Source organism: Squalius cephalus, assembly GCF_949319135.1.
Source record: "Squalius cephalus genome assembly, chromosome: 19".
Taxonomy (NCBI): Eukaryota; Metazoa; Chordata; class Actinopteri; order Cypriniformes; family Leuciscidae; genus Squalius; species Squalius cephalus.
The window spans coordinates 3,266,279-3,280,804 of NC_137140.1; the positions used below are offsets into that span (position 1 = coordinate 3,266,279).

The window sequence follows — 14,526 nt, forward strand, 5'->3', positions numbered from 1 at the left end:
TTGAAAGAAATCGCTATAGCTAGGCTTTCTTTTGTGTTTCTTGTTAGATTTCATAACTAACACAGAAACTAAACAAGAGAAGGAAATGAGTACATCGACATTTTACCTTCTAAAACCTTTGAAGATGTCAAGACTGGACAAGAAGTGAATAGGGTAAAAGTTTAACTTCCCCAGTACAGTTCATTAATCACAAATACAAATGTTGTTTACATATACTACAAATTACACATTATCTACTTAAATATGGACTAATTTGAATACATTTGCAGAATGTGTATTGACAGATAGTAGATTTAAAGCTGTTTACGTTAAGGAATTCTCTTTCTCTTTTGGATCAATACATAAAATCAGAAATACTACAGCATTAAAGAGAATAAAATAAAATAAATGTTACAAAAATCAGGCGAATGATAAATAAACAAACCTGTAAAAGCGTATAGAATATAGATAGTTTCTATAAAGTTTGGTGCATGAAAGTGCTGCCGAAGTGGAGATTTCTGAAGAATAAAAAATTCATTTTTGAGAAAGCATCCTTTAAAGATATGTATTGTAACACTTAAATGTGTATTTTTGAGATGTTTTCTTTCAACTAGTCTGAAGAAAGACGTTGTGGAAGCAAAATAGCATTAGAAAATATGTTATAGTATAGAAACATGCATAAATTGTGTGTGTGTGTGTGTGTGTGTGTGTGTGTGTGTGTGTGTGTGTGTGTGTGTGTGTGTGTGTTTTAATGCATGTTTACATACTTTTGCACTTGGAAAGCTGCATCCTATTATTTCTTTTACAGGTCAATGCTGTGTGGATAATAATTCAGTAATTAATGCGACAAAAGTAACACATTCGAGGGATATCCCTCTTAAACCTTTCAGTCATACATAACATTCTGTAAATGCATCATATTATGAGAATATACAGTACAGGACAGTAGTGAAACAGTCACAGTTCACATCTGTTGGGTTAGATTAGTGAAGGTCTGGGGGGGTCAGGGGGTTTGGACACACTGATTGGTCGCCCACTGGCCTTTTCTAATCCAATTGAGTTCTTATGGCAGGGCTCTAAGAATAGGACTAATTAAGCTAAAACACTGCTGTGACAACATTTCAATGGAGGAAATGCTCCTGGATAATAACCCGTGATATCGATAATTATAAAAGGAGTGTTTTTGTTGGTATGCAGTTGAGAGGGACAGAGCAAGATGCTTGAAAGGATTTTAACAGAGCAGAAGATATCCGGAGGACAACTCTGCGTATATCGAATGTAGAAAGGTAATCATGCTTTACAACTTGTCCTTGAACGTTTAATGTTACATAGTCATAGATAAATACATTGTCTTAGCACACAGAAATGTGGCAAGCACAGTATTAGTGGAGAACATAAAACTGGAATGAGATGGCCATCTTCTCTCTATTAAATATTTAACAGCATTAATAACAATTATTTATTTTCCCTTAGCAAAACGGTTTTAAACCCCCTGGCACAGTTATACCATTTATGGCAGGCACAATAATGAAGTTTGGAGTGTGTTTGCCTATTAATGGCAGTTATAATATCCTTTGCTTGAGAAACAGTAGGCTATTAGGCCTACATCTCATTCTTTTCAACACAACTCTTACAGACAGTCCACACCAGATAGGTGATGCGTTTTTGCCAACGTTAATATTTCAGTGCAGAAGACAAGTTGAACTCGGTGCAAGTTTTTAAATCACAGTATCATTCTGTCAAGAAGAGAAAATCATGACAAACATTCATTTCAAAATGTATACGGTTGAGGTAAAACTCTTGAAATAAGTGTATTGTAGTAAAGGAAAGACTGTTTCAGTCATACTTTAGATTTGTGTCCAATTCCCACTATTAACTACGACTTTTGCCTCAATAAACTCCTAATTATTACTTATTAATAGTTAGTAAGGTAGTTGTTAAGTTTAGGTGTTGGGTGATTAAGGGATGTAGAATATGATCATGAAGAATAAGGCATTAATATGTGCTTTATAAGTACTAATAAACAGTCAATATCCTAGTAATATGCATGCTAATAAGCAACTAGTTAATAGTGAGAATTGGACCTTAAACTAAAGTGTTACCACTGTTTCTACTCCATGATTCAATGCAAGTGACAGTCCTGAGGGGCAAAATCATGCTAATCCACTACGGAGGCCAACCGGCATTTTACTGCATAAATGCAATTACAAATCACTATAAATCAGTCTTATACAGTAGAACAAGATGCTTTAAAGTAATACCGAAAATATTTAGACTCAACCTTTGTACTCTTTGAGCCTGCATACTGGAAAAAACCTCATTCATTCTTTTGGAGGAAATTGTCATATGTTGTAACATACAGCATGGATGTCAATGACAACTGTCTTTTAATTAGCATTTTTATGGTGCTTTAACTTTAGATAGAAGACACATTAGAGCAAATCCACCAGGCTCTGTCAAAGCCAATTACTAGAGGAGAAGTCTTGCATGCAAGTGTGCAAAAGTGATACTGACATGGTGAAGAGAAGATGTGCAGTGTTTAGTAGAGGTCGACCAATTCGTCGGTTTTGCCGATATATCGGTACCGATAGTTGATTCGTGGAACTATCGTTATCGGTAAAAATCCGTCATCCGGGTTACGTCCCTAGCTGAGAAGAGTGCGCTGTCATTACAAGAGAAGAGACTGCTGGCATTATACAGAGCGAGAGCGGACAAATCTAGAGGACAAATAACAAACTATCACTGGCTGAGTTGTTTATTTAAACACATGAGGCTGGACGAGAGATCGCACACAGCACGGAGAGCGCTGACACCTCAGATGCGCATTTAAAACACAGACAGCGAAACAGAACACTACAGTACATATTGCCATAAAGTCATTAATTTGTTGACTAGAAGCTGCATTAACAGAGAAAGAACAGAAGTATGTTTGCCGTCGAGGCTGTGAGGACTCTAACATTAGTACCTCAAGCGGTTAAAACAATGTGACAAAAACACACGCAAACCTGACCCAAATGTTTAATGTCGCAATTGTTACCATCTATTTGCATTAGTTTATATCCAGCTGGCAACTTTTATGCATTCATTAGCCAGGGAAGTCGCATATTTAAAGCTAGTGACGTGATTGCTTTCTCAACATTGATATGTTCATGTAGCCGACAGAAACATAAATTCTTTTTTATCACTGCAATACATATTGTTATTTTGATTAGATAGCCTAAACATCAAGTGTTCTAATATAGAAGCAAATAAAGTTAGAGACTATACATGTAATATAGGCCTACATATATGTAATTTTAATGCACTGGCCTTTGCAGATATTTAAATATGGCCATCTTTTAGCATAGCAGACTCTTTGGATTTATATGAAGTGGTAACACTACATTTTTAGCATTAACTAAGGTTAATAAATGTTATATATTGTTCATTGTTAGTTTGTTCATTTCAACATTTACTAATACATTTTAAATTGAGTTTTAATTTTTATTTGATCTGTTAATGTACTATGAACTAACATGAATGATCAAGGTACAATTGTATTGCTCAAATATTAATACATGCTGTAAAAAATGTATATTGCATAATGCATTTAGTTCATGAAAGCTAATGCATCCTTGTTAACAAATGGGACTTGCAAAGTGTTACCTTATGAAATTTACGTATGTTTCTAGGTTATAGCTAAAGAAACCTGTTAAATTTTAATGTTTAAATTATTTTCCGTAGAATTCGTTCTGTAGAACTTCTCATTTTAATACATTCATATTTATTTCATTTAGCACATTTCAGTTCAGCACTGTTTTACTTTGTGTTTTACTTGTGAGTGTTATGTTTGTTTTTAATACAGTATCCTTTTTTAAATGATCGGTTGATTAATCGGTTATCGGCACGTACGGTCAAACCTAGTATTGGTAAAATCCACTATCGGTCGACCTCTAGTGTTTAATGCTTTCTTACGTTCTATGCAAGCAAGGTAATTCCCCCATTTAACTCCTGTGGTAAAGAGGTTTGCTGGAGACTGTGCTTTTGCTAATCATAGCTTGCCAATTTACGCAAATGCAATGAAGGTTACATGTAGTGTAATGATGGACCTTTTAAAGTTTAGGTTGCAGTCATCTGCTATCAAAGGGACATTTCATTCAAAAATGAAAATTCTGTCATAGAATTCTGTCAGCTCACACTCTTGTCATTCCTAATGTGTAACACAAAAGAAGATGCTTAAACGTGTCCATGTTCGAGTGTTGTTTTGGACCCCATTGACTTTCATATGGACACTCAAAATGGTACTCAAAAATGTTGCTAGCTTATGGAAGTGAGTAATTGAGGAAAAAGTATGTGAATTAATGTGTATTTTCCTTGAATTTCTGCATACGGTGGTCAATAAATTGGATGTGACCTTCAAATAAGCAACAGCCAAGATAGTCTGCAAGTAAAACACAATGATATGTGAACAAACTCTGTAATGTTCTCAGTGAAGGGTGGAAAGAGTATGTGAATCCCTAGGCTAACGATGTCTCCAAAAGTTAGGCTAATTGGCATTACGAGTCAAAGAACCTGGAGTCTAAAGAGAGATTGAAGGTGTTTCCTGCCAAACAAGTGAAAAACAGTTATGAAATCCAAGGGTTCCCTTAGGAAAATTGCTTAATTGAGTTGAATATGTACTTTGTAGTGTCAGAAAGTAGATGTAATTTAAGTTTAAATGACTTAAACATCCAAGTTGATTTTACTTAAGGCACCCACCTTTTTTACAGTGTAAGTTTGATAATCTTTTGTCATGCTTTACTAGAGAAGTACACTTATTTTCATATGTTGACTAACAGACCAAAGCACATACTTGATTATAAAACTTGAATTAAAAATGACTTGATTATGATTTAACTGTAGTGTGTTATTTGATATTGCATTTAAAGGATAACTGTTGCCAAAATGCAACCTATAGGGTCTTTTTGACCTAGACTTAGACACAACATGAAACTTTGCTCAAAGTTTCACCAGAGGCTCTACACATGAACTCGAGCATTGAGAACATTGTTTGTGTACACAGAGTTTACTAAAAAGAAAGATTTTGAACAACTCACAGTAGCTGTGTCCGCCGGCATTTTGACAGTCAAAAATAGTCGATCTCCGAATGTGAATGAACTGACTCTGAATTTATGCTTCTTATATGAGCATCCTTTTTCGAATACAAGGTCAATATTGCTTTTCACTAATGACAAAACAACAAATTAGCCGTTGAATTTATATGGAACTAAGCTTTAGGAGCTTTCCATCTTTACTCTCCTCCCTGTTACGTTGCATTCGGAGATCGACTATTTTTGACTGTCAAAATGCCGGCGGACACAGCTACAGTGAGTTGTTCAAAATCTTTTTTTTAATTAAACTCTGTGTACACAAACAATGTTCTCAATGCTGGAGTTCATGTGTAGAGCCCCTGGTGATACTTCGAGCAAAGTTTCATGTTGTGTCAAGCCTTCTTAGTGTTTTAAAAGTAGCGATTTTTATGCTATCATAGTCGTGCCCCAATCACTCCCATTCAAAAGGCAATTTGACCGAAAACTAAAATACGGTGAATCTTAAAAGTGGCGTTTCCATTCTAATTATGCTTTTAAACGAAAGTTTGCCTCGGGTATATTATCAAAAAGACCCTAGGTTGCATTTTGGCGACAGTTATCCTTTAAAGTTAATATATTTTGTATGTACTAAATTTCAACTTCATCACTACAAATGTGTAGCTAACATAAATATACATAAAAATATAGTAAATAAATAACCATGACATACAAGTTACAACAGAAATTGCATAAAGTATATTTTAGTTTGCCATAAATGCTAGTCAGTACATTCAGCAGTATACTTTAACCACAGACAAATGAAGTAAATTTGAAATAACATATAACGATCAAAAAAGCACTCTTAAGTTCAACTAACTGTATTTAATATGAATTTACACTATAACACATTTTCATTCAATTGTAAATAACATGCAATTAAGTGTCTGAAAACATTACATTCGGTTCACACTTTTAAAGTGTATTAAAGGGATAGTTCACTTTGAAATAAAATGTTGGTATGTTTTAGCTTACCTCAAGGGCATCCAAGATGTAGGTGTCTTTTTTTCCGCAGTAGTTTCAATTTTGATATTTTTAGGTCAAACCGTTCTTGTCTGTCAGTCATTTCATGCAGGTCTGTGGTCACTGTCTCAAAGAGCATGCACAGAGTCCAAATTAAACAATTCCCCATCGTAAGTACACATTGATGGCCTAAGACACGAGACGAGCGGTTTGTGTGAGAAAATGAACAGTATTTATATTGTTTTTACCTCTTGTAACACAGCCACGTCCAAGTAATCTGAGGGCGCGAGCGCTTCCTGGTGTGTGACGTGTGTGCAGACTGGTGCATAGATATATACACTAGATGACGCCTTGGCTACGGCAGTTCATTGGAACGAATGTCTTTAATGCAACATTTAGTGTATATATATATATCTATGCACCAGTCTGCGCACACGACACACAGCAGGATGCGCGCGCGCCCTCAGATCACTTGGACGTGGCTGTGTTACAAGAGGTAAAAACGATATAAATACTGTTCGTTTTCTCACACAAACCGCTCGTTTCGTGTCTTAGGCCATCAATGTGTACTTACGATGGGGAATTGTTTAATTTGGACGGTGGGGAATTGTTTTAATTTGGACTCTGTGCATGCTCTTTGAGACCGTGACCACAGACCTGCATGATATGACTGTCAGACAAGAACTTTCAAAGTGAACTATCCCTTTAATTCCATACTCTTTTTAAAAGTATGCTAAAGTGTAGGAAGGGAGGGAAAACCAGTTATGAAATCCAGCTCAACCTTTTCATGCATGTGTGCGCTGTTGTAATGTGCTTGTGTGTGTTTTGCATCTGGCAGAATGAGCATGTTTGTGACCCTGGCGGAAGTGCTGGAGTCACGAGGAGCACCTCTGGAGGAGGACGAGGTCTGGGCTCTCCTCCTAGGGGCTGCAGAAGTCTTGATAGACATCTCCAGTAAAGGTAGAATGCTCTTTCATCTCTTTTTCATGCTCTTATCCATCATTGCCAACATAATCTGTCACCATTGTACCTCCTTCCCTTCATCCAGATCCTGGTAACATGTGCTGTGTCATCAGCCCCGGCTCCATGCTCCTTTCTGCACTCGGCAGGATTGCCTTCAAGACCTGTGGCCGATCTGAGGCCGTGGGATCCTTCACTTCCCCAGAACTGTCACAGAGCAACACTTCCCCCAGGACACAGGCCACGGAGAAGGTGAGTTGGCCTACAATTATGGTAGATAGCCTGACCTTTTTGCTGAATGTTAAAGGGTTAGTTCACCCAAAAATGAAAACTCTCACCCTCATGTTGTTCCAACCCTGTAAGACTTTCGTTCATCTTCGGAACACAAATTAAGATATTTTTGATGAAATCTGAGAGCTGTCTCACTAGGTAATCGATATCTGCCATCCCAGAAAAGTTAGTAAAGACATCGTTAAAATAGTCCAAGTGACTACAGTGGCTCAACCTTAAGTTTATCAAGCGACGAGAATACTTTTTCTTTACTTTACATTTTCTTCTGTGTTCCTCTGAGTGAGTTCACGTAGTGTAACAGCGCAGCGCTTCTGGGTTGTACGTCAGAACGTAGGCTCACTATTGGCCGACGCTGGTCATGTGTGTGATGCTGGCCAATAGTGAGCCTACATTCTGACGTTTACATTGTTTTTTTGGCGCACAAAAAGTATTCTCGTCGCTGGATAAACTTAAGGTTGAGCCACTGTAGTCACTTGGACTATTTTAACGATGTCTTTACTAACTTTTCTGGGATGGCAGATATCGATTAAATAGCAGGCTCAGTTCACCCAAAACTTCTGTCATTAATTACTCACCCTCATGTTGTTCCAAACCCGTAAGATTTTCTTCAGAACGCAAATGAAGATCTTTATGTTGAACCTTCAAAACCTTCAAAGGTTCACTTCAGAATTAAAATTTCCTGATTATTTACTCACCCCCACATCATCCAAGATGTTTATGTCTTTCTTTCTTCAGTCGAAAAGAAATTAAAGGGGTGGTATAATGCCCTTTTCACAAGATGTAAAATAAGTCTCTGATGTCCCCAGAGTGTGTGTGTGAAGTTTTAGCTCAAAATACCCCACAGATATTTTTATATAGCATGTTAAAATTGTCACTTTTTGAGGGTGAGCAAAAACGCACCGTTTTGTGTCTGTTCCTTTAAATGCAAATGAGCTGCAGCTCCCGGCACAGGGGGCGGAGCTACAACAGCTTGCACTCACACGGAGAAAAATGTCAAAAACTTTTAGCCTTTTATGTTCAAACCGGAAGATGAAAAGATGGAGAGATGGAAGATAGATGGAGAGACTCAAGAAGAAGTGAAAACATATAGACAACATTTCTGAATGGTTAGTTGATGAACTTATGAAGCTGATGTGTAGTTATCTTCTAGTCATTGATTAGTGTATTCTGTCTTGATAATCTATAAATCATGTTCCTGGGGGTGGGGTTTATGTAAAATGTAGGGTTGGTGATGTCACTAACCCGGGAGGAATGTGGTGTAGTCTCTACCAGCCGTTTGTTGTAGTCGTTAAAAAGCGATTTCTTTAAAAGCAAATATCTCCCTTTGCTTTGAACTTTGAGCGTTATAACTTTGCAGATGTTGTTTATGCTCAAACAGCAACATTACACACTAATTAAAGTTAAAAAAGTGAAATCATATTCAGCCACCCCTTCAAGGTTTTTGAGGAAACATTCCAGGATTTTTCTTCATATAGTGGACTTCAACAGGAATTGTGACCTTTCAACGTGATGACGTAATGCGTGGCGCATGACAGATCTTGTGCAAGAAGAGCATTTGTGGCTAAAAAGTATATAAATGTTTTTTTGTTTTTTTTTAATGACATGGTTTGGCTAGATAAGACTCTTACTGTACGTTCACACCGCCGCCGACTTAAGCTTCAGCCGACTTAGCTTCAGAGAAGCTCTGGCCGCCCTGTCAAAATTGTCAAAAAGTACGGGGAAGCTTGTTGACGCTTGTTTACGCTTTGGCCGCTCTGAAAGTCTGTGTCATACCATGAAATGTAAACAGAAAAAAAAACAAGGAATACATTTGATACTAGAGACCTTTTATAATGACAGCATTTTTATAACCGTTTTGGTCGGGAAAAAAATAATAATTAGCTATTATTATTAATAGTGAGTGCGCGCGCGCGGCCAGGGCTCTCTCTCTCCGCTCGTTCTTATATATGCCCTGTCACGCGCGCCCTGTTAAACTGACAGGACTTAAAAACACATGCAAAGATAAACTTTCACTCTATGATGGTTAAACTGTGCAATTAATCCGATAATGATAGGAAAGCCCAGCAACGGCGATGATCAGCTTCTCCTCCATTTTCTCGGAACTAATGTTTTGGTAGGAACAAAAGTTTACATCGTATGTTTCTCCGGAACCAGCCAGCGCGAAGGACGTCTATATTCCGATTGGTTGCTGGCGTTTGCCGCTGCTTGCCGCTGAACCGCGTCATAGCTCATTACCATAAAGTTGAGCTACTTTCTGTACGACGCTCTGGTCGCTCAAAACGCGACGCCGATGGTTTTGACGCTCCTTGCAGCTGAGAGAAGCCAGCTTCCATTGAAAATGAATGACTTCCGGTAACTTTGGAAGCTCAAGTCGGCGGCGGTGTGAACGTACAGTAATTCCTCGGCTCGGCACTGTAACTGCAATGGGCTTTATGCACAGCTGCACTACTTCCTGAACTTCAGGCAGGTCCTTTGTTTCCTGTCTGACATTATTGGACAAACTGATTAATCCAGGTGGTCAGGCACACCTGGATTAATCAGTTTGTCCAATAATGTCAGACAGGAAACAAAGGACCTGCCTGAAGTTCAGGAAGTAGTGCAGCTGTGCATAAAGCCCATTAGGACCTTCAAACTGTTGGACCCCATTGAAGTCCATTATATGCAGAAAAATCCTGATGTTTTCCTCAAAAACCTTAATTTCTTTTCGACTGAAGAAAGAAATACATGAACATCTTGGATGACGTGGGGGTGAGTAAATTATCAGGAAATTTGAATTCTGAAGTGAAGTAGAAGATGCACTTTTCAAGCATAGTGTATGGCAAAGAATTCAGCATTTATTTGCTCTGATTATAGATGGTGGTTTACTCACTAGGCATGACTCTCTATTGGGCAGTAGATTATCAACTTCCACAAAATCAGGTGGGTTCCTCTTCTTCACAAAATCATCTGGTGGTCTTTGGTCATTTTAGACAGAAAATATTTTATAATTTAAATAAATTTTTTGGAATGGACATGAATAGAAATAGAAAAGGCTAAATGGTCTATAAAAATCATCACACTTGGGATCTTCACAGTCAAAAATGACTACCAAAAATTAAATAAATTGGGGAAATACATAAAGATATGAAAATACAGTGCAATTTTTTAGGTACAATCTCCAAATCAGCCACGATGAAGTACTCTTTGATAATGTCTAAATATATATCCAAATGTGAACCTATTAATTATGTCTGAAAATACTTGTATAGGCAACTTGGGAATGCACAACCCTATTACGTATGTTTTCCTTATTTCTCCCACCAGATGGCACCAATCTGCTTGAAATCCCATCAAAATACAAAATATTAAAGAATAAACATTATTGAAGCAAACATTAGTACATTATGTATCTTTTTCTTTTCTTTTTAAATTCAGCTTATTGTGTTCGGTCTGTTTTGTTCGCCGACGATCCCAAGTGTGACCGTGAGGAATACCAGAGGGTAACATCAACATCAAGTCAAATTGAACTCTTTTTGATTTCAGGAATCCATCTTAAAATTAGCATTTATATTTATCAATGATCAAAACTAGCTAACGTCCAGAGCTTATTATTTTTCTACTTCTTTGAACACTTGTAAAACTCTCTGAACACTTATTGCACCTCATCTCCCGCTAGCCTGTCCAGCTCAGCGACGACCTGAACAGCCTTTTACTGAGCATGTGCGAGGATGTGGCTCACAAACGGGTGAACCTCCTGACGTTGCTGGAGACGAGTGAACATCACCATAAGACCGCTGTCCTGCCCCGGCCAGAGAAAGCCATCAGACAGATGGCCGAGGATGTGCTGCAGGTAACGGTGCCGATCTACAGTGATTTAAACATATAATACAATACTAAAAGGGATACTTCACCGATTAGCATTAAGCTTTGTATCAGTAGAAACCCGGTAGTATTTTGGAACGACCGTGCTTCCCTCCCTCATGTCCCCCTGAGACGAGAGATTTCTGTATTGTGTGTCTGGAAAAAAACCTCAGATGACGCAAATATCTTCATTTAGCTCATCAGAGGCTTTTGTGTCCAGAGGCGAGAGACTCCAGCCAGTAGGAGGCGCTCGTCCCGCATGTGTTCAACCCGCCCATAGGGGGATCTCACCATAAAACGCCGTCTTTTCAGTTTCGAGTCGACTAGTAGCCTAGCTGTATCATTTCTTCCGATACTGCCCTCTGTAACCGGTTGGGAGTGTCCTCATAGGGCAGCTCTGGCTTTTCTCAGTCTAGAAGGCACCAACTTAATTTCAACATAATAAAATAATTTCACATTTCTACTACATAAATCACCCAATTTAAATACACATTCATCTTTCCAGCGGTGAAATATCCCTTTAAACAGCATGAAAACATTAGATTACCAGCTAGCACTGAAACAATGTTTTCAGACACTTAATTGCAAGTTATTTACAATTAAATGGAAATGTATTATAATTTACGTTCCTGCGCTTCTATCATGTTTCATATTTCGACCCTCTAGTTGGATTATCTTTGTTTTCATTTTCAATAAATACTGCTGCAACTGGATTTACACCTCTCTTCGTCCCTGCTTACACGTTGCAGAGTGCATATTCAGTGCATTTAAGAATTTTAAATAAAGCCTAATAAAACATTTTGTATACATTTTAATGGATGAAGGGAATGGACCATTTCTGTTTATGTGATTTGTATTTCTAAATTTTAAATTTATGAGTAGGAACAACATTTTTTTTACTCGATAATATGAATAATATGTAAGGATTATTCAATTCAATTTGATGGAATTTTACTATACAATTGAAATTCGTAAATCTTAAAAACCATCTGAAATAATTTTTTGAGTGTAGGTTCACTAAAAGTTCTGTTTATCTTACATATTTTAGTGTTTGTAATGGAAATATTTTAAAACAATGTATGCAGCTTTCCTTTTGAATACGGATCTGACATAATTACTTAACAATAATATTTGCTGAGCACCATTGTTTTTTTTTCTAGGCTGAAAAAAACCCAAATGATTCTGCTCATCTCATAGACCGAAGCCAGATGGTTAGAGAAAGACTTCGGGGTATGTTTCTCAAGTCACTATTTGATCAACTGAAGTTTTTTAAATAACCTCACCAAGTGGCTTTTCTCTTAAAATGAAAGCAAACACTGTCGTATAACCCTCTCTATATCCTTTAGGTGCTTCCTGTCAGAACTCAGTTTGGCCTCTGAAAGGGAACAGCACACCGTCACCAGCAGACTTCAGCAGGTGAGTAGCACTCGACTCATACATTTAACATCATGAAAAACAAAAGTAAGGCAGGACTTGATTTTATCCATTGGGAATTGACTGGATCATGGAAAGTGGGAGATCAGAATCATAGTTGGATGGGAGGAGTTTTGTGACATAATTCAAGGAAAGTTGCCATTTCCAGAGCCATTTTGATAAAAGATTATGAAGACCAAGTTTATTTAATTTAAAGTGATTTGCACTGATGAATTATAGCTTATCAATTTTAATTTTATGTTGACTTTTATGATTTCTTATGTGCATTTATTCCTGTCTCTAATTTAAATAAGATGAGGAAATAATTTGTTACACCATTAAAAAAAATAAGGTCCCATTGGTTAACATTGGTTAATGCATTAATTATCATTAACTAAAAATACATTTGTTACAGTATTTATTAATTTTTGTTAAAGGGATAGTTCGGCCAAAAATGATATTTAACCCATGATTTACTCGCCCTCAAGCCGTTCGAGATGCATATGTCAATCATTTTTCAGACGAACACATTTTCAGTAATTTTAGAAAATGTCTTTGATCTTTCAGTGGTTATAATGTGAAGCTATGGGGTCCACCTCCTTCAAGTCCCAAAATGTGCATGCATCCTTCACAAAAGTAATCCATCCGGCTCCAGGGGGATAAACGAAGGCCTTCTGAGGGTAATCCGTGCGGTTTTGTCGTAAATACAGTATATACATATTTAAAACTTTATAAAGGAAAATATCTTGCTTCCGGCAACGGTCGACGCGCGTTCACGGAGATGGATGCCGGTGTATGACCTAGGACGTAGCGTAGGAAGCGCCGTGACGTAGAACGAGGTACAGCTAAATCAAACACTACGTCCTATGTCATACACCGGCATCAATCTGCCGATGAACGTTGCCGGAAGTAAGATATTTTCATTTATAAAGTTTTAAATATGTATGTATTTACGACAAAACCGCACGGATTACCCTCAGAAGGCCTTCGTTTATCCCCCTGGAGCCGGATGGATTACTTTTGTGAAGGATGCATGCACATTTTGGGACTTGAAGGAGGTGGACCCCATAGCTTCACATTATAACCACTGAAAGATCTAAGACATTTTCTAAAATAAATGAAAATGTGTTCCCTATCCCTTTAATGTTACTTAACAAAAATACAACTGTTTGTTTTAGTTCATGTGAGCTCAGGTCCATTAAATAACATTTATTGACATTGTTTTTTACTTATGTATTACTAAATGTTGAAATTGACATTAAATTGATGCTTTTTGAAGTGTTTTTCATCATTAACTAATGTAATTAACTAATGTTAAAGGGATAGTTCGCCGAAAAATGAAAATTTTGTCATCATTTACTCACCCTCAAGTTGTTGTGACTAAAGAACATTAACCTGTATGAGTTTCTTTCTTCTACTGAACACAAAAGAAGATATTTTAAGGAATGTTGGTAACCGGACAGTTGACGTAGCCATTGACTTCCATAGTATTTTGTTTTTCTTCTACTGGCTACCGCCAACTATTTGATTCCCAACATTCTTTAAAATATCATCTTTTGTGTTAAGCAGAAGAAAGAAACAGGTTTGGAACAATTTGATGGTGAGTAAATGGTGACAGAATTTTTATTTTTGGGTGAACTATCCCTTTAACAGATTGTAAAGTGTTACCAAAGGTTTTAATTAAGATCTAAATTCACTGCTATTTGTCTTCTAGAAGTCATAGTTCACACCAAAGGAGCAGAAACAACACATGGCTGCCCCAAAGTCCTATTCTTGATAGACGGCGTCAGTTCAACTCAAGGCCAAATCAGTTGTTTGGCTCTTCATTTAGCCTTAATGAACGGAAAATAAAGGTAAGGAAGTAAGGGTCAGATTTACTAAACAGGGCAAATTAACGTGAGAGCTTAATCCCTTAAAAGTGCAAATGGGAGTGGAAAGTCCTGCGAGTGATTTACTGACACTGCACACATTAAAT

The 14,526-nt window shown here is 37.3% G+C and overlaps 1 protein-coding gene across 4 annotated transcripts in view; it reads left to right on the plus strand.

Moving 5' to 3' along the window:
• The first annotated feature begins 69 nt into the window (after positions 1-69).
• The window catches only part of frmpd2 (FERM and PDZ domain containing 2), a 43,590-nt gene continuing 29,133 nt past the window's right edge, over positions 70-14,526 (plus strand). For 2 of the 4 annotated variants that reach the window (XM_079851977.1, XM_079851975.1), the window contains exons 1-8: positions 1,074-1,265; positions 6,886-7,007; positions 7,096-7,259; positions 10,152-10,217; positions 10,954-11,127; positions 12,299-12,368; positions 12,485-12,554; positions 14,266-14,404. In XM_079851977.1, the coding sequence (XP_079708103.1) occupies positions 6,887-7,007; positions 7,096-7,259; positions 10,152-10,217; positions 10,954-11,127; positions 12,299-12,368; positions 12,485-12,554; positions 14,266-14,404 (804 nt within the window). In that variant the 5' untranslated portion in view covers positions 1,074-1,265; position 6,886. Of the gene's footprint in view, positions 154-1,073; positions 1,266-6,885; positions 7,008-7,095; positions 7,260-10,151; positions 10,218-10,953; positions 11,128-12,298; positions 12,369-12,484; positions 12,555-14,265; positions 14,405-14,526 lie in introns of those variants that run through there. The other 2 variants (XM_079851976.1, XM_079851978.1) reach the window with 2 other exon arrangements.